General features: G+C 34.9%; 3 protein-coding genes across 3 annotated transcripts in view; 2 read left to right on the top strand and 1 right to left on the bottom strand.

The window, feature by feature from the left end:
* Positions 1-1,043: 1,043 nt before the first annotated feature.
* Positions 1,044-5,821, top strand: LOTGIDRAFT_228685 (hypothetical protein; the record flags this gene model as incomplete). Its single annotated transcript, XM_009057392.1, has 9 exons — positions 1,044-1,068; positions 1,373-1,559; positions 1,844-1,986; positions 2,273-2,423; positions 2,753-2,896; positions 3,390-3,539; positions 3,919-4,055; positions 5,004-5,154; positions 5,412-5,821. The coding sequence occupies 9 exons, from the start codon at positions 1,044-1,046 to the stop codon at positions 5,767-5,769; spliced, it is 1,446 nt and encodes a 481-aa protein (XP_009055640.1). The 3' UTR covers positions 5,770-5,821.
* A 1,247-nt stretch (positions 5,822-7,068) lies between these two features.
* Positions 7,069-8,061, bottom strand: LOTGIDRAFT_153511 (hypothetical protein; the record flags this gene model as incomplete). Its single annotated transcript, XM_009057391.1, has 3 exons — positions 7,069-7,389; positions 7,774-7,855; positions 8,003-8,061. 3 exons carry the CDS (start codon positions 8,059-8,061, stop codon positions 7,069-7,071), a joined length of 462 nt encoding a protein of 153 aa, XP_009055639.1.
* Positions 8,062-13,894: 5,833 nt separating this feature from the next.
* The window catches only part of LOTGIDRAFT_153510 (hypothetical protein), a gene marked incomplete at both ends in the record, with an annotated part of 7,268 nt that continues 1,226 nt past the window's right edge, over positions 13,895-19,936 (top strand). Inside the window, 2 exons of the mRNA XM_009057390.1 lie at positions 13,895-13,941; positions 19,538-19,934. Coding sequence (XP_009055638.1) covers positions 13,895-13,941; positions 19,538-19,934 — 444 coding nt within the window. The remainder of the gene's footprint in view (positions 13,942-19,537; positions 19,935-19,936) is intronic.

Genomic DNA, 19,936 nt, shown 5'->3' with positions numbered 1-19,936 from the left:
GGGTAAGTCTACAATACGAAAGACACTAGTGAAATATTTGGATTGGTAAGTCTGCAATACGGAAGACACTGGTGAAATATTTGGATTGGTAAGTCTACTATACGGAAGACACTAGTGAAATATTTGGATTGGTAAGTCTACTAGACGAAAGACATTAATGAAATATTTAGATTGGTAAATCTGCAATACGGAAGACACTAGTGAAATATTTGGATTGGTAAGTCTACTAGACGGAAGACACTAGTGAAATATTTGGATTGGTAAGTCTACTAGACGGAAGACACTAGTGAAATATTTAGATTGGTAAGTCTACTAGACGAAAGACATTAATGAAATATTTAGATTGGTAAATCTGCAATACGGAAGACACTAGTGAAATATTTGGATTGGTAAGTCTACTAGACGGAAGACACTAGTGAAATATTTGGATTGGTAAGTCTACTAGACGGAAGACACTAGTGAAATATTTGGATTGGTAAGTCTACTAGACGGAAGACACTAGTGAAATATTTAGATTGGTAAGTCTGCAATACGGAAGACACTAGCGAAAGATTTAGATTGGTGACATCGAAAAGTCAATAAAACAGAAGTACAATACGAAAGATTTAGATTGGTAACACTGAAAAGGTTATTTTAAAAAGATACCATGTATTACATTAACATCGCTTTAAGTCAAATAGTCTGGGTGGGTGCTAGCAAGATATACTTATCCAAAGGAACGACATTTCAAGTGTGAGAATTAACTTAGATAATATCAACACTTCTATTTGTTTTCTTTCTCGTTTGTCGATGATCAAGTTTTTAATGAAACTCAAGAAGGTTTGCTAAATGCTAAATTTGGATGAAATAAAGTAAGTGTGGTGTCATTAGTATTCAAGACGCCACCTTATTGAAACAAAACCCACAGTGACAATTGTTCAACCTTTTTTATACCTTATGTTTTAATGGCGCAGGGTCTTATGACTTTTGGTTATGTTTTGACCATGTGAATATAACAAGAACATTTTTTTTACTGTATGTAAGATTTAAAATTGTTGATAAACATGGATAAACTTTCACTGATTCTTGGTAAGATGTGATCTTTCTTCATTTTTTTTGTAATTTATTTCAACTTTTAAGATGTTTCTCTAGATAAGATTGAAGTCACCCACAGACAAAAAGGAGCACATGAATATGCATTTTAATTAGATTAACTCAGCAGCGGCAAGGGCATACATTGTTTCTATATAACAGCAATTCTAATTATTTTCGCATCGGCAAATACATATCAATTAACGAACTTAAATTGAAGGTTAAAAGTTAGGATGTATTTGTCTTTGTTCATTTAATAATGTTTTTAAAATAATAAATGATCATTTTATACACATCTTAGGTATTTTATTTCTACAAATCCTTCTTAGTTTGAATTGTTTAAGTACAACAAAATTTCCAACCACTGTTAACCAAGAGCCACCATTACCACAGACGCCATCTTGGATTAAATGTCTCCGTGTTGACGAAAGCAAAGCAGCGCTAGATAGCCTGCGTAATTTGATTTTGATATCTGAACACTGGTGTAGGTAAGTGGAATTATCTCTACCCAACTGAATTTTCAACCACTGCTCACACCTCTCTAACTGGGAGAATCTTATCAACCGTAAAACATATTCGGACTAAACACAGTGGCGGTGAGATATTGCAATGGATGACAGTTACGATGTGCTGCTTATTAGCCAAAGTAGGAACTGGCTGCAGTATCAGCAGTCGAAAGGATGTTCTGAATCGTTGTGGATTGGAGACAGGATTAAAGGAGGCATATTTAATTACCATTAATTTCCAGCAAATGTTTTGATATATTTTGCAGCAATGCCGAGTTCATTTTGAATTGTTTAGAGAAAGAATTGCCTCAAACTGAAACGCAAAATCCACTAGATTTCTTTGTAAGTCTGAATTATAATACACAGAAGATGAGAGAAAATAGTGAACAGTTATGTGCTTCAAAACCAGGTCAGTTGTCATAATAGTATGTAAAGGTTTCGATCTGTTATTAATACCAAGAGTTATATATGCAATGTTATGCTACATATGCAATAATTGGTAATATCTCGCGGGTTGACGCATACCATGTCTTTTATGTTCCCATTGCCATTTTTTATTTAGAATATTGGTATATTTTGTAGGCTGTACCTGTCAAAGGTTGAAGTTGAATCGAAATACTGTATTTAATACAATTTCGCTAATGAGTTCATACGCACCCTGTAAACTTTTTGTATTTTCATTGTTACGTCCATAGATAATAGAAAGAAGCTGGAATGTACTGATAATGTGTCTAACGATGATATCATGGAATGTTCTATGAGGTTTAAGCAGTCAGTAGATTATTTATCCTTTGTAAGAAATATGACTGATATTACTGAAGAGATTTTGAAGGACATGACCTGTGAGTAAGTATTGGTTATTAATGATTTAAAACATACTCTTTTAGAACGCTTCCGATGAGGTTAGCTCTCTTGTTGCTTGGTTTTCCAAGTGGACCATATAGTAGAAATTGTATTTACCACAATTTCGATATCGTAGCTGAAATAGTACTTAAAATAAACCAGCTCCATCAAGTCATTGGGATCTACGTTCACCCACCGTACAATGGAGAGCGGGTGGTGATGCTGCGTGTGACACCAATATGTCAATAATATTTTACTTTCTGTCTTAAAGGAATAATAATTCTTAGAATGGACATACAATTATAATATTAATATAATCTCTATAATTTTAGTATCACTAGAGAAACAAGTAGATGTATAGCAGCACGGTTGCAGTCCTGTGACGCAGATGTCAGTATGTTTTTAAATGGTTATTATGGACTATTTACTAATACTGATTGTCTGTATAATACTAGCATTCCAGTAGAACCAATGAGGTAATGTGTTACTATTACTCTTATGCTAAATCGACAATTTTAGGACAGGTTATCTCAAGTCATTTGAATGGTTTAGTTGTGAAAATGGTGTTGTAATTTCTGATGGCGTGTAACAGTCTGATGTTTTGAACTACTGTAATGTAAATCTAGAGAAAATGTTTGGCTCAGGACACGAACTGACATAGTATATCAGTACCTTTTCTTCTGAGTCTTTTCAACTGGAGGGACCGTACTGACCACCGCTAGCATGCTCGAGGTTTCTTACGTGCAACCCCGACTTTTTTTTAAAATATTTCCAATGAAAATAAGAATTTTACTAAATGCAAAGAGTTCATTGATAAGTTATTTGAATTTTGCACAATGTGAAATTCTAGGTAACAACACAATTTGTCGGTATGATGACGTAAAAAATAATATCGATCTTCTTGAAATATAATTTCCGTGGTATTATCATGTGAAATAAGGAGTCAAAATACATGTTATATTCTTGTAGACCACTTCCATCACAGCCCGAACCCACGGTTGTAATAAAATGCGGTATTGAAGCTATGTCTTTTATGGAAGGTGATGCTGACAGACCAATCGTACCTACTGGTAATATTTCACAAGCTATCATTGTTTCTGTACTTCAGCAAGACTGCAAGTAAGACAGCTACTGATACTAATATAAACGGCAATAAACTATATTTTTCGTTGGAATCAATGTATGGATCTGAGGGACTATGAAGATGTTTTTTGAAAATTGTATGTGTATCTGGGACATTTATAGCTGTGTCTGCTTCATTCCTACATACCTTTTGACATTTATTGGTTCGACAATGCCAAATCATTCAAGTATCATTCATGATCAATGACGCATACCAAATACCTAAATGTATCGTCTATGTTTTCCGATCAGAATTCATTGGACAACACATTTTGATGACTTTTTTATGATTATTTCATCAAGTCGTATAACATTTGTGAAAACGGAAAAAACTTATCTTAATCATCGTTAAAATTTTTATAAATTTTATTTGCAGAATGTATCGACAACGCTTTCTTTGTTATGAAAGGGAATTTCCTTCTGCAACAGCTTTTCTGGATATTTGGCAGAAATCTGTTTTTAGTTTAAGAAATTCTATCATTTCCAACCAACAATTCTGTAAAACAATAAGTGGTAAGTTGGATTTCGTGTTTTTTGTACGTCTTATTTGGATACAATTATTACTTTAATATATAACTTGTGACGTTTCGATGATGCCCTTGTCCTTATCAAGTACTGATTTTCTTCACTTACTAAATGCCACTTAAGGAAGTTGATGGGTTTTGCCAGACAAATAGGGCATCAATCTGTATAGCACAAATTTATACTTCCAACAGGTCGACTTCAACCTGACAGATGCTCTAAAAGCATTAGACAACATCAAACAAAACCATATCTCGGAAATCAAGTGACATACCTTAAAGTGATACTACGTCTTAGAATGAACATAAATTTAAGTTCTCGAAATGGTCAATATGAGTATATATTCATCAGTTAGCTTACTTGATGTCATAAAGTTACAACAGAATCCCTGTAAAATCTGGAAAATTGGAAATTTCATGAAACTAAGTAATTATTGAAAAACGCTTAATCTTGATATTAAGCGTTTTTCAATAGTTAATTGCATATTTATGGATAATTACTAAGTTTTTTGGATTTATCGGATAAAATAAGGATCTTATTCGCCAAGTTTAAAATTCTTAAATGTATGTTCATTCTAATACATAGTATCACTTTAAAAAAGGATTTGCTTCTTCAATAAATGGGACAGGTGCGAAGACTCAAACCAACCCTAGATGGCGCATGTGTCCCATTAATGAGAATTTCAACTTTCTTAATTTGTTGTTGTGAAAATTTACTTATTCTAAGTTCTAGTAACTTCGGATTCTCTTGTTTTTGGTTGATTGAATCAAGTATTTTCTGTATAGGATCTGGTAGAGGTTTTATGTGCGCGTTCATAATATTTAATAATGTCTATGTACGACGATTTCTACATCGTTAACGTTGTTATGTTTAAATTCTCGGTGATTTAGACTAATTTAGTTTCACTCAGTCTTTAAATCTTATTTTTTGTAACTTTAGAATTTACATCAAGCCTGGATACCAAGTGTTACAATAGCGTAGATAGACAGTTACAAAATTGTGAGAGTTTCTATGGGCGAAAGATCATCAACTCTAGAGTGGAATGGGACAATGATAAAAGTAATGTGAATATACAAAAACTAGCGTGCAAGTAAGTTACATTTTAATTATCCGCATGTAAATATTAACTTAAGTTCAAATTTGCTATTGGTAAAATATAAGAATCTAACGATTGTTATTAAAGTAACGTCAAGTTGGTAAAGTTGGAGAACTTCAACAAACTAGGATCACTTGTGGGGAAAATCTCTTCAAAATGAAAAACGAAAAACCCACAAATTGTGGACATTAGACAAAACAATAATCTCACAGCTCATAGAAATTCAATGTTACAGGTGATATATATTTCAGTGCCTCCATCGAAAGAGCTACATGTTTGAAAGAAGCATTTTCTATCTGTGGAGAATATGTTTCCAAGGCGTATTCCCACCTGCAATATCGGATGTTACCAGATGAGTGTTTTCCAAATGGGTTACCTCCAGGAGTTCCTCCACTTCCAGCAGAAGAAGTTGCCAATTCAAGACTGATCAGGCAACAAACAACTAGTCAACCACAATCTGAACCTAAAGAAGTAATAGAGGGAACAGAAACTTCGCAGGCAGCAGTAGATTCTGCGAATAAACCAAAGGGCGGTAATTCAGGTGTAACATTGTCCAGATCGGTGATTGTACTACTCTGTTCTGCTATACTTGTACATCAATTGGCATAAGTATGTTATAGAAACCTCTTGTCTTAAAAAGAATAAATAAGTTGAGTTATCCTAACAGCGTTTCAGCATTTCCTTGTATGAATAGTTCATTTTCTGCTACCTAAGTTTGCCATGATGTTATTTTGGTTTTGAGTTCGAGTTTACGGTTCTGATCGTTCGTACATGTTTTTATCTCCGTATGTAGCGATGACACTTATATCATATTTGTGATATAGACTGCATTACCTGAGCAAAAATACCTTAAATTACAGAAACCACAGTCGAGCTAGAAATTGACTAGGAATGGTGTAAATGAAAGCTATCATAGGAGAGAATCAATGTGAACCAATCAAAATCGCAATTTACGAGCCAAAACAAAACAAGGAGTAATCCTGTATCTTTCAAAATGAAAATGAAGGACAAAGTAGGCTGGTGTCTCTGTGCTCATACGGAGACTGTAAAACCAGTGGCTCAACTAGCATAGGGATTGATTGAACCAAGACCACAGATCACCAGATAAAAAATAAGAAAATAAAAATATATATAAATGAGTGAAATAGCATTAACTGGACGGAAAATCTTTAAATCTTCCATTAACAGACATTTAATTGACTAACAAAAAAGTCTCAAAATGCAGGCGAGTTTAATGCTAAAAATGATTATCCAGAAAATGGGCCCTAACCAACTTATGTCCATGGGCCCCGATTTATATAGTTTAGCCGCTCTAATCTAGGTTGTATTGAGATATTATTTTGATACTTATCTACGCTGAATTTGATTGATTCCTGATAATGAGGATTAATTATTCATGTAAATATAATACACATTTCATATTATATATCACAATCATCAGTTTTCAGATGAACATAATGCACACTATTGATTTGTAATGCCGTTCGAGTTAGAAATTGAATTAATCTGCAGGAATGTGTTTATCAAAACAATACTTGGGAAAACAAATGGAAATAAGATATTACATCGCAAGGGATTAGACACAAGAGCAAGTATAAATTATGACTTTAATACAGTTTCACAAAATAGGTTTTAGAATTTACAACGCTTATTTCACATAATCCTAAAATAACCTGTACATTTTTTAGGTATTGCACATTATGAAATTGAATAAACTGACAGCTTTTATAATCTATTATGTGAAAGTTTGGCATGTTCTTCCTTACGAATAGAGTCAAAATATTGAAAGTTTTACATCCATTTCCAAGCTTCCATACTAACAAATCAGAATATATACGTAATATGGAAATAATATAACCTTTAATATTCCTATATTAATATTTCATTGTATAATCTAGATTTTAAACGTTATTGTTGATATTTGAGTGCTTTATAAAAAGCGATTCCTCGAGGCAAGTCCAAAAGCACTAGAGATATGAAGACCACTAATAGCATAATGATGCCCAAAGAACCAACATACGCAGCTGAAGGTCGGTTATCTACAATACTTCCTTTTCTTGATACGGTGGACGATAAGTTTTTCTTGTTCACCAATAGCTTGATCTTTACTTCTTTCTTAAAGTCCTCAATAAACGCCTGTGTTTCTTCTGCGGTTTGGGGCAAATGAAATGTTTCTGGATTGTCACATAAACAAAAGCAAATTTCATCCCCAATTCCAGAAGCACCAGCCTACAATATAAATGTAAATATCATGTAAGTGTAGAAGGTTAGTACATAATACATTTCAAACAAACTTCCTCACACACTCTGTAATAAGATAATATCTATAAACTAAATGCCATTCAAGGATTAAATAACCAGCACATTCCCAAGTCTGTGGTAACATTGGTTTCTATATTTTCCAATAGAAACAAGTAAAAAGTAGAAATTGACAATATATTCGATTTTACTAGAGCACATCGCATCTGTCGATACGTGTTTTGGATACACACTTTTTATCAGAGTATAACGTCCTACTCTTTTCCACTTTTTGGGCTAATGAAGACGGGTCAAAGGGTGTAGACATGTAGAATTGGGATGTCACTCTCAAACTTGCGATATAAGCGAACTCACCGAAAATGAGAAAAGTCTATAGCCGTGCTTCTCAAACTCAGTGAAACCATTCATCCCCTGAAGAGTGATTCCAAATCTATTCCTCTCCAAAATAAATAAGTCATTTCACTCAAAAAGGTATGCAACGGTTAACTATGATAGTTAAATGTGATCCTTGGGTCACGATTGGTTCTCGATTTTCTGTATGTCCGGGGTGAATGACGTCAATTTTAGTTGTAAATTACCTTACCTCCGATTTCCGCCCAGGTATAACGATTCCTCCCCACCCTGACAATAATTACTCCCCATGGTCTCCTAATTCCTCCCTTGGGGAGAAATTCCTCCTCTGTACTGAGAACCACTGGTCTATAGTATAATGAATCGACGCCAAATTGCGCATTACTATACTATCATAATAGGGAATTACTCACCACAGAAACTATACGAGACGGTTTTTTGATTCTGGGTTGTAGGTCTATGTATACTGCAGACGAGGTTTCTTGTCTTCCATTTGAGTTCTTAGATTTAGAAATTTCTGAGTTTCCGTAAACTAGCAAAAAAGAACAAAAAACGGTTCCACAGAGGTGAACTTTCTTGTTGGATATCATGCTGTTTCATTGCTTTTAAAGAAGAGACGTGTTATCCGTCTTCATTAATTAAATACGGTGCATATCAAAACCAGAAATAAACTATAACTGTACATTAATAATGTGTTTTAAAGTGAATTTAAGCAGGGTTCAATTTAGGCGATACTGCATCGCAATTTGTGATTCAAAATGGCCGCTATGGCGATCGAATATTTTGTATGATCACGACGACCTGCGAGGCAATTAAAATTGTATATTTTTCGTCAGAAATGTCTGACAAATCTAGAAATATACGGCAACTCTTGACAGTCTCTATAAAACCTTAGAGAAATAACGTCTTTGGCAAGATCGAACTTAAATCTGCAACTGGAACATTATGAATTGCTATCAAATTTTTATGAATTGCGAAACAAATCATATTTAATTAGCCAGAACTGAAATTTGGTAAAAATGAATTGAACCCCGATTTTGAAGCCTGTATGTGCCATTTGAAATTGTACGGTACTTGTGATAATGGCACTATAATCCTGTTAAATCTGAAAAAAAAAACAATACAACACAAAGCTATCAGTTACACAAGGCTGGACACCTTTAGTACTTACCAGCACCTAAAAATATAAATACAGCCAAAATCCTGCGGTATAAGACATTCCCATACATTTTTAAACATAGCCTAATGATTGTATGTTGAGAATGTTACTATTAACTGATTACAAATACAACTGTTCCTTTCAATACTGAATTATTCATTCGATCAGAAGATTCCATAAGTTTAGCACGGTAATCACGCTATGTTGATATCTTGATACATAAAGAAAACACATGAGCAAATGGATTGCCTGGAAAACCCGAGCTCATGCTGTCGACTTGGGGTAGAAGTCACATTAACTAATGAAACAAAATATTATGTACAAAACTTTGCGACAGTTGCATTGTTGTCATCAGGTTAAATGTGAGCCTCATCAGGATAAAAGTGAGCCTGATTATGACAATGTATTCCTAAATTGCTGAAACGATGTGTACATTTAAACCTAGGAGTAGTAAACCATTCATTTGTGTTCCTCTATTTAAGTGAAACACCAAGACATCGTCCTGATACCTTCACTTTGGTATGTAGCTCGCAAAAGTTTTGTTTTATTCTTCACTCTCCTTGTTTCAAATGAAATGAATGGAGTTTTGCGTCCTACTTTTCTGCTCCATGTGGGTTAATAAAGACGGTCTCCTAGTTTCAAACCAATCAATTAAATACTAAATGGGCTATAGTAGTGTGCTTCTTTTGGACAAATTAGAATCTCATAATACGCTTGTATTCGAACTCGATCATCACTTTGTGTTTATACAATTGCATGTTGGAATCAGGATCTTATTTTAAATCCGACTCAATGTGCACTGATTATACGGCAAAAATCTATGACAAGGAATTCAGTCTAGCTGGTAGAAAGCAGTGATAGCAGAATCAGATAAATCTATTGTCTGGAGGAAGGTATATGACAAGTTGTCATGAAAGTCTTATTATGTATATTAACAATTGAGGAAACCTTTATCAACATTATCTACATCAGTATATATAGCTGTCAAACAAATGAAATTCCAGGGTTCAATCCCGGCATGTGTCGAGATAATACCTTCGGATTTTTCAACCCGGTTTCCCCCTGTCAGTGATGCAGGTAAGAGGGGCTGACATGGAAAAAGCGTCTAGTCTAGACAATAAACCGAGGCCCCGTGTGCTACAGGCTGTGCACGTTAAAGATCCCTCGACAGTTGGAAATCGAAAAAGAGCATGCTAATGCCGCTGTCCTGACAAAATTTCCCTTATTGCACTCTGCATGGCGTTGTTCGTCTTCATTAGCTCACATGGTGCAGAAGAGTAGCACGTGAAACTCCATTCATTTCATTTCATTTTAACAAATGAAATAAAAATCAAACATATTAAATATGTATATTATTATTCTTTGAACATTGAACATTACAAACATGTTTAATTTACTGGTATATTTAAATCGATATTCTGATTACGAAACATTTAACCAGTCTTCGCATAGATTTAAGACAGCCAGTGGCTCAACTAGGTCAGTGGGGGCCCCTGGACCTGGTTCAACAAGTCCCTATGGTAGTTGAGCCACAGCATTAACAGCATTGATTGTAGATCTTTTGCTTTTCTTTCTCTTATCCAGATCTAATTGTTTATATAATAACATTGTCTGTGTTTTGCAATCTACTTTTATCAATGTGGAAGTCGGCAATTTATTTTATTATGTACATATAAGAGACAATAAAACCATACACAGTAAATTCAGTCGACAAAACGGCGACAAAAAGCAACCGAAAACGCCAATGAATGAATGTTTTTTTGATAAACAATTACGAAAAATGTATGAAGACAGCCAGTATAATTTTTTGGGTGATTTCTGTATTGATGAATGTTTCTTGGTACACGAACAGATGGAAGTTAATGTCGTCTTGAGCTAAATTTTGACACAAGTTAAATGCTGTTATGAGATATGTTTGATTATATGTCTAAGAATAGTGAATAAATAACCTAATCCAAACTTGAAGAAAAGATTGTGTGTTATTCATAAAATAAATGACACAATTCACAATAAAACAATATTAGTAATGTAGACATTTTTTATTGATCACAAACTAAAAGTTCAAACAATATTGTTCATCTGCATCACAATCAATTACACCGTTGCAATATAAATCCACTGATGCACAGTCTTCGAAACCACAAAAGAAGGTACCGGGCTTTGGACAAGCTGAAAAATAAAAGAAAAAAAGTGAAGAATTTAAGCACGAATTGTAACTCACCAGTTACCATATTAGCTTGAATTACGAACTGTAACCAATCACGAAGAATATCACACCACAAACCAGATTCAGATTGAAGAAAGAACTATGTCTAACCACGAACAATAACCCACCACAAATCAGATTCAGATTTTGAAACTATCACGAACTATGAACCACGAATTATAACTCGACATCACCCTGTTTCAGATTAAATAACAAAATATAAGGAACAACAAACAAACTTCGATCTTCCAACTAAAAGGGCTACCAATGTACTTACAGGCCAAGGAAAATAACTTTGAAAATACATATTTAAAGAATAGCAATAATCGGTAACTCTTATGAAACGAGTTCTGATTCCCGGGAAATAGAATTCTACAACAGAGCACATAGATAAATAAATCCTCGTACAAGGAAACAAGAAGGAAATGACTTACTGTGTGGCTGACAACCAACTTCGTCTACCATATTAGGACAATCGTTAACCCTATCACAAATTTTATTTATTGGTAAAGGACCCGGATCAGCGGGGTCACAATAGAATCCTGACTCTACAAAATGAAACATAATAACTTAAATAGATTCCATATAGCAAATAACATTAAATATTTGAAATATAGTTACAAAATACGCATGCCCACATGGTAATTCCAATATATTGACGCTATAATCTGGTAAAGATCTGGTTGATCATGTGGACGTTGTTTCAACAAAACTTACGATGAAGCATATGAGTAGGAAAGTTAAGCATTGTGGTTTCGATATGGTGATTTAGACTCACAAAAACAAACAAAGATACACACACTCAACCATACATTCAAAGGAATAATTAGATAAAAAATATTTTTACGTTTAGTCGCCATCTCCTCTGAAGAGCTTGATGAACTACTTGCTGAAGCTTCGATGAGTATTCCTACTACAATCGTGATCAGTATTGATTTTGTATACATTATGGTTACTATTATCGCCTGGAATCTGAAAACTATCAAATCGCAAAAAAATCGCAACGCATATTTTGAATAATCTATGACAATATAATGAACCTGATACCTATCCCAGTTCTTTCAAAACGGAAGATGTCAGTTTTCCGGAAGTTTAACGGAAGCTAGTGAGATATCCTCTGAAAGAATTAGCTGAACTGCGCCTGCAAAGAATTCATAATTAGGCAAGTACATACCATACTAAAACATAAACCGACATGAATGAGCTTGCTTAGAATCGCAAAATAGTTTGTGATAGTTTTCCTGATCGTTTTTCTGCTCGGTTCCTAGTCGATTCACGTTTTCTTTGGTCGTTTCTGTTCAGTTCAAAAATACCTTCAGTTCCGTTAAAAGATTTGAGAGTATTGATGCACTGAGCCCAGAAGCGGGTGATTCAAAAAATAATTTATATTATCCAATCCGTAGTCTACATGGCCGAATCTACATATCGAAACTTTGACCGTTTACCAGCAACTGTAATCAACCACTAGTAGTCGCATTGTAGAAATGTTCCTTTAGGATATTCCTTTATAAAGATAGTCACTGTTTGGAAATGTAAATTTAAATTTACGAAATAGATTTGTAATTTTCTGTCTTGCATAGAAATTGGAATATACAACGGTGAACTGCCTAATATATAACATAAAGTTGATACTTACATTTTAAAAGGGAATAAATGAAATTATCTTGGTCTGTTGGTTGGTAGGTGACAAATTAGAGTTCGCTTGCAAATGCTGATTTCTAAAAATTTGAAAGTGTCTTCAATTTGACTGTCTTTATATATCATTTTCCTAAACTTTTGACCTCTTAATCAGATGTGAGGGTCTCAAAAATGCTGAGATAAAAAATAAACGAAGATATATATTTTTATAAAGTAAAATGTTTTTAAGGATATTTATACTAAAGATATAATTAAGATAAATATGTAAGAAGAGGTTTGGATTGGCTTGATTTGGTTCCTAAAATAGATAAAGCCCCAGTCCCATTGGAAATTTAGGAATCTGGGATGGTCTGCAATGGGTAAATATGGAAAAGCGATGTCTTGTGATGGATAGAGACAAAATTGTAGAAAAAGTGAAGCAGTCCCGTTAAATTTGCCCATCCGGGCGTAAAAAAGTATGTATGCTTTAAACTTTTTTATCTGATCTTAATGAAACTTGGTATGCATGTATATACTGATAAGATCTCGGTCAATGTCGAGTCATTGCCCTTGATTTAATAGTTGATCTTGGATTGTAGACACAATAGAGGCTACTGCACCTATCCGATCTTGATGAAACTTGATATGCATGTACTTATTGAGATCTCGAATATGGCATAAAAACGTGATAGAGACTACAGTTGTTGTCAGATCTTGAGGAAAATTCGAAATTGTTAATAATCAGATGAGTTATTGTGTGTTGTGTGTACGTCGAGGAGACAATGTTCATGTTTGAATTAGATGAAAATTTGATGAACTATTTTTGACTGTCATCTCTTTGTGTTTATACAATTGCGTGTTGGATTTTGGATCTTATTTTAAATCGAATCTATGTGCACTGATTATACGGCAAAGGACAAGGAATTCAGTGATACCAGTGATAGCAGAATCAGATAAATCTATTGTCTGGAGGAAGGCATATGACAAGTTGTCGTGAAAATCTCATGTATATTAACAATTGAGGAAACCTTCATCTACATTTCATCAGATTTTATTAGTATATATACTTCAGGCAAACAAAATAAAAATCCAACATATTACATTTGAATATTATTATTCTTTGAACATTGAACATTACAAACATGTTTTATTCTACGCATAGATTTATGACAGCCAGTGGCTCAACTAGGTTAGTGAGGGCCCCCTGTACTTCGTTCAACAAGTCCCTAGTTGAGCTACTGGTAACAGCATTGATTGTAGATCTTTTGCTTCTCTCATCCAGATCTAATAACATTGTCTGTGTTTTGCAATCTACTTCTATCAATGTGGAAGTCGGCAAGATATTTTATTATGTACATCTAAGAGACAATAAATCTAAACACAGTCAATTCAGTCGACAAAAAGGTGACAAAAAGCAACAAGATACGCCAATGAAACATCAAAGAATTTTTTTTTTTATAAAATATTATTACAATATATGTATGAAATTTGCTTTTATACTAAGGGTCATTTTTTTAGCCCTGGACAAGGTACAGTCAATATCATTTTTTTGGAATATTTCTGTATTGATGAATGTTTCTTGGTACACGAACAGATGGAAGTTAATGTCGTCTTGAGCTAAATTATGACACAAGTTAAATGCTGTTATGAGATATCTTTTTGATTATATCTTCGAATAGTGCATAAATAGCCTAAGCCAAAAAAGATTTTTTTGCTAAAAACGTACATTAGTTAACAAAAAAAAAGCGACGTTAAATGTTTACGTAATAAATAAATCTTTTAGCTAGTTTTGACATTTAAAGTTAACAGCAGGATACTTTGAGTTAGATCTCTTTAAAGACATCTTTACTCATTACTTGGAATAGGTCATCCTTATTAGAATTGTTAAATTGAAAACCACCGCCTATAAAGAAGTATATAAAATAAAACCAAAAAATCACATACCAGCCATTAGTAAAGTCTGCTTAGGGATATCTATTCGTTTCTTTTTTATAAATTGAAATGAAAGTGTACGTCTAACTGTTCTGCTCAGGTTTTGGTTAAGAAATACGAACTAGTGAGTCTTAAGTTTTCCAGATAAGAATCTTGTATACATAAAGCTAGCTATTAATGTCTGGCAATTTACATAGAAAATGAAAAATCATAAGGAGATATCCGGCATTTGCAATCCAAAATAATGTTGAATTCCAAAACCCGACGAAATTAACAAGCAATGAACCCGATAGCTATCCCAAAGCTTTCGAAATCGACGAAATCGACATTCAGATGTCTGCTGAAAGACTAAGTACTTCTGTCTAATCGACTGAACCACCAAGATCCTCATAATTTAGCATTTTACATATGGGATAAACTGGATAATCGGAGATTTCCTCTGCTGATGTCGAGGAGACATTCAGATAAAGCAACATCTCGCTAGATAGTGAATTCACATTATAATAATTCTCAAGACAGCCATTGTTTATAAATGAAGGCTACATGTATGTAATGAGGAATATAAAAAAAATAACGTCCATTTATGAAATACACTTGATGATACTTACATTTTAAAATGGAATAAATGAAAGCGTCTTCTATTTTCTCGTCTCCTGCTCAAAAGTATGGGTGTCAAAAGTAGAATATATTAGATAACCAAAATACATATTTTTATAGGGTAAAAGGTTTTTAAGGATATTTACACTACAGATAACATTATGATAAATGTCAATTAGCAATGCTAAACTAAAGATTGTTGATGTTTACCAAAATTCTCCTTCTGTTACATTACTTTCTGAGCCAAACAAGTACTTATTATCTTCACACTTTTTTAAATGGGTTCAGCTTTCAGTACTATTTAAAAGCTGATATTCCAATTATTACAAATTTAATCAGTAAGAATCGGTTAATCGACAAATTTGTGAAAAGTGTTACTTTCTCGTTATGATTGATATACAATATACTACTAAAAGTACATTGCCAACTGTTGTTTTGGACTTTTTGTGGTTCGGGTGGTTAGTACTTGTTTTCTTTTCTGGAATTACCGGTACCACAGACATCTGATAGGAAATTTCAATTGCGCATATATCATTTACATGATTGTTTGATCGATATACATACAATGTACACAAAACCCTTTTTGAAACCCTTTAATATTATACACACATGAAAAGAAACTATGTGTTCGGACAGAAATCCTTAACCAATAAATTTACTTTCGAATATACAATTACAAATATAATGTTATTACATTTCAATGATATATCATGATAAGTTGCATTGAAAAGTATGAATTCGGCCTCGGGTCGATAAAAGGGGCAGTGGTCGGGCAATGGAAGAGCCATAGGCATACACCTCTTAAGACGGAACTGGACATTTTTGAAAATAGAATTTATGGGTGAAATCTTATACTTACTTTGGTATAAAAAAATATAAAAATCTTACTATCAAATCTCTTTGAAATGAAGTGGGGGTACAAACTTTTTCCGAAGGAAAGGGGGCACTAAAAAGGGAATGTTAAACATATCAGCTGCGAGGTCACCAAAGATTAGTTGAAATTAGTAGTCCCAATTCATGGAGAGATTGAATACAACATTTCATAATTGGAGGCTTGAGAGATTATGAGATGACATAGTTAAATAAGATAGCTTGCGATGCAAGGTAACATACGCCCACTGGCAGCTGCCAGAAATAATAAAACAGTCTTTAGTGACTAAAGTACGAATTTTCTTATATTGAAGAAATTTTATTAGTTTGAATTCAATTACATATATATATATATGCCAGTTATTTATGCTGAATAATTCCACAAAATGTTTTAAAATCAATATCAATAACCCAAATACAACAAAACAATTAAATCACACAGCTCTAATCAAGGGCAAAAAACAACTTTTGACGCGTGTTTACCAAGTCAAGGGCAATAACTCAAAAAATGTTCATCAAAAATATCTCTTGTTAGAACTTGTCCGAGATCTTATCAATTCCAATGATCACACCCAAGTTTCATCAGAATCTGTTGAAAACTGTAGTGTCAATCCTGCTCACAAACTATTTTTAAAAATTTTTTACAAAGTCAAGGTTAATAACTCAAAAACAGTTCTTCGAAAATATGTCAAATTAGAATTTGTCCGAGATCTTATCAATTCCAATGATCACACCAAGTTTCATCAGAATCGGTTGAAAACTGTAGTGTCAATCCTGCTCACAAACTATTTTTAACAAATTTCGAAGCGTTTTAACAAAGTCAAGTGCAATATATATCTCAAAAACCGTTCATCGAAAATATGTCAAATTCGAACTTGACCGAGATCTTATCAATCTAAAGCATCACACCAAGTTTTAACAAAATCAGATGAAAACTGTAGTCTCTATAGTGCTCACAAGAAATGTTGACGGACGGACCGACGGACAGGGGCGACGACAATATACGACCACATATTCCAAAAATAATGTACGGATTTAAAGACACATGTGCACTCTTTTTTATGACCAATCGTACCTTAGTCACAGAAACTGGAATTTTGTTAGCTAAGCTAATCAATAATAGTGTTCACAGCTCACCATCGAAATTAGACCCTTCAAATTCCAGATTTCTAGAATTTTCTGCATTTAAAAGTTAAAAAGACGACGTCATTTTAAGATACTCTGTGACGTAGAAAAGACATATCTAAAGAAATAAGGAGTAAAATTCTTAGCTTGAAGTATTTTTATAGGAATTACTCGAGGATTTTGTTACATTTCTAATATTTTTGAAGGCTATTTACATATATTCAAGACCCAAATCAACCCCCGAAAATGGCGAACCTGTCCCTTTAAAGACAAATTTTGTAAGCCGGACCTTTTTTTTGCTCAAATTTGTAAAAACTATACACCAAAATTTTCTGAAATATGTCCCTTATAGCCCCAGTCCCACTGGGCTTTGCCATGGTGTGCGAACCAGTTGCGATAGAAAAAGTGCACAATCGCAATGCTTCGCAATGACATAATTATGCAGAATGCTCGCTATGCTTCTACGATGACCGCAAGTGATCACAAGCCTTCTCATCGGATCGCGACCTCTTCGCAAAAGCAGGAAAATCGTACCATCTGTTACACATCGCTGGGTCGTCGTCGATCTGTTGATTTTGCATTGTGAAACGTAACGTGATTGCTCACATCAGACCACGCCATAGCTCCAGCAGAATGGACGAACAAGCTTCTCTTACCCTCCTGCTGGCGTGGTGTCATTCTTGCTTGCTTGCTATATCCACAGATATGGACTGAACGTTTTTATTTTCACTTCTAATAGACCCCCTCTCATGAAATAATGAAATTTTGTTTCTGGCTTTATTATCACACGAAAGATACATTTCAACAACCTACCACCTCTCTAAAGCTGTGCTATTGTTCGAAAAAAAAAAAATTTTTAACGGATTATTTTCTTTCGTATGTAGACACAAATTCATGCGCGACAAATGTCAAGGTTTTTTTTTATCCAATCAAAAGCCAGATATACAGATATCGCGGGTAACAATGGCGGCCTACATAAAATGTCAACAAGGCAAGCGATCATATCTTTCTACGCCAAGACAGCAAGATGAAACCCCGCAAGGCTCGGTTATTAGCCCTACCCTCTTCAGCATTATGATCAATGATCTGGCCCTGGATTATGTAAAGCATATAGAGCTCTCGGTTAGCACGGCTCTATATGCAGATGACAGTTCGATATGGACTGGTCACAATGACCTCAATAAAGTTAAATGGCGTATGCAAACTGCTCTGAACCAAGTTGCTAAATGGGCAAACGACTGGGGCTTCATTATTTCGGAAGCTAAAACCGTCGGTTTGTTCTGCAGCAGAAAGAAAGATCACGACAGTATTGACCTTAGACTGAATGGTGTGAAGATTAAGCATGAGAATTCAGTAAGGTTCCTGGGAGTACACTTTGACAAGTGTCTGACTTGGAGTACGCACATTGACTATATCTGTAACCGGTCTACAAAAATCTTAAATGTTATGCGTTATGTTTCAGGTACCACATGGGGAGCAAACAGAGAAACTCTAATGATGATGTACAGGTCACTGGTTCGCTCAGTTATTGATTATGGTTGTATCGCCTATGGTAAAGCAAGTGATACACAACTGAAGAAACTCGACGTTCTACACATGAAAGCTATACGTATTGCCACCAGGGCAGCCGTAGGTACGAAGAATGAGGCGCTACTTCAGGAGGTGGGAGAGAAACCCCTCTCTCTTCGGAGGGAGGAGCTATCTCTCAAATTCTGGGGGAAACTTCAGTATTTGTCCGAAAGCTGTCCGACGTATTCCAGCATCAGAAGATTTACTCGTGTCGGAAATAACCAGAAGAATCGGAGTATTTCTTACGGGCAAGCGGTCATTGATCTATCGAGAGAGCATCAGCTCGATCAAGTAACGATCCTTGAACGCCGCCTATCGGCTACTCCGTTTTGGAAGGTTACCAACCCGACAGTCAACACCCAGCTGATCCAGAGTACCAACAAGCACGAGGACCCAGTGGGAGCAAGAGCTCATGCTCTTGATCTCATTGATTCCGTGTACGCCGACCATTTGAAGATCTACACCGATGGTTCCAAGAGTAGTACCGCAACAGGTTACGGTTTGTGCATCCCAGCAAAAGGCATCCGCATCAGTAAAAGGATCCCCCCGCACTGTTCAGTGTTCACAGCAGAACTTTTTGCCATCAGGGACGCGGTAGCATGGCTGTCCGTCAATCACACGGAGCATGCCGCGATTCTATCCGACTCGCTAAGCAGCCTCCAATCTATTTTTCTCACCTCTTCTAATTGCAGGTCAGAAGTTATTTCCGAAATAAGAAGAATGATCCACAACTACCAAACCAACAACAACCAGAAGATTGAATTAGTAAGGGTTCCATCGCACGTCTCCATTCCTGGCAATGATCAAGCAGACCGATGTGCCAAAGAAAGTCTGAGTCTGGAGGATATCGAGCCTGTAGAATACTCCTATTCGGAGTTCTGCAGTATCGTCTCTTCTAGGATCAACCAGAAATGGTCTGACATGTTACGGAACCTCGACACCACAAGATACCAGATTGATCCGAAGATACCAAACCAAACCAAACCAAACCATCCATGTGTAGCCATCTGCAAAGTGGCAACCAGACTCCGGACCAACAACGTACTACGAGACCATCAGTTCAACGCCATTAAATGTCGCTGCGGCCACGT

Source organism: Lottia gigantea (genome assembly GCF_000327385.1).
Source record: "Lottia gigantea unplaced genomic scaffold LOTGIsca_3, whole genome shotgun sequence".
Lineage (NCBI taxonomy): Eukaryota > Metazoa > Mollusca > Gastropoda > Lottiidae > Lottia > Lottia gigantea.
Note: the sequence above shows the minus strand (reverse complement) of the source record. Positions and strands in the feature narration are given on the sequence as shown.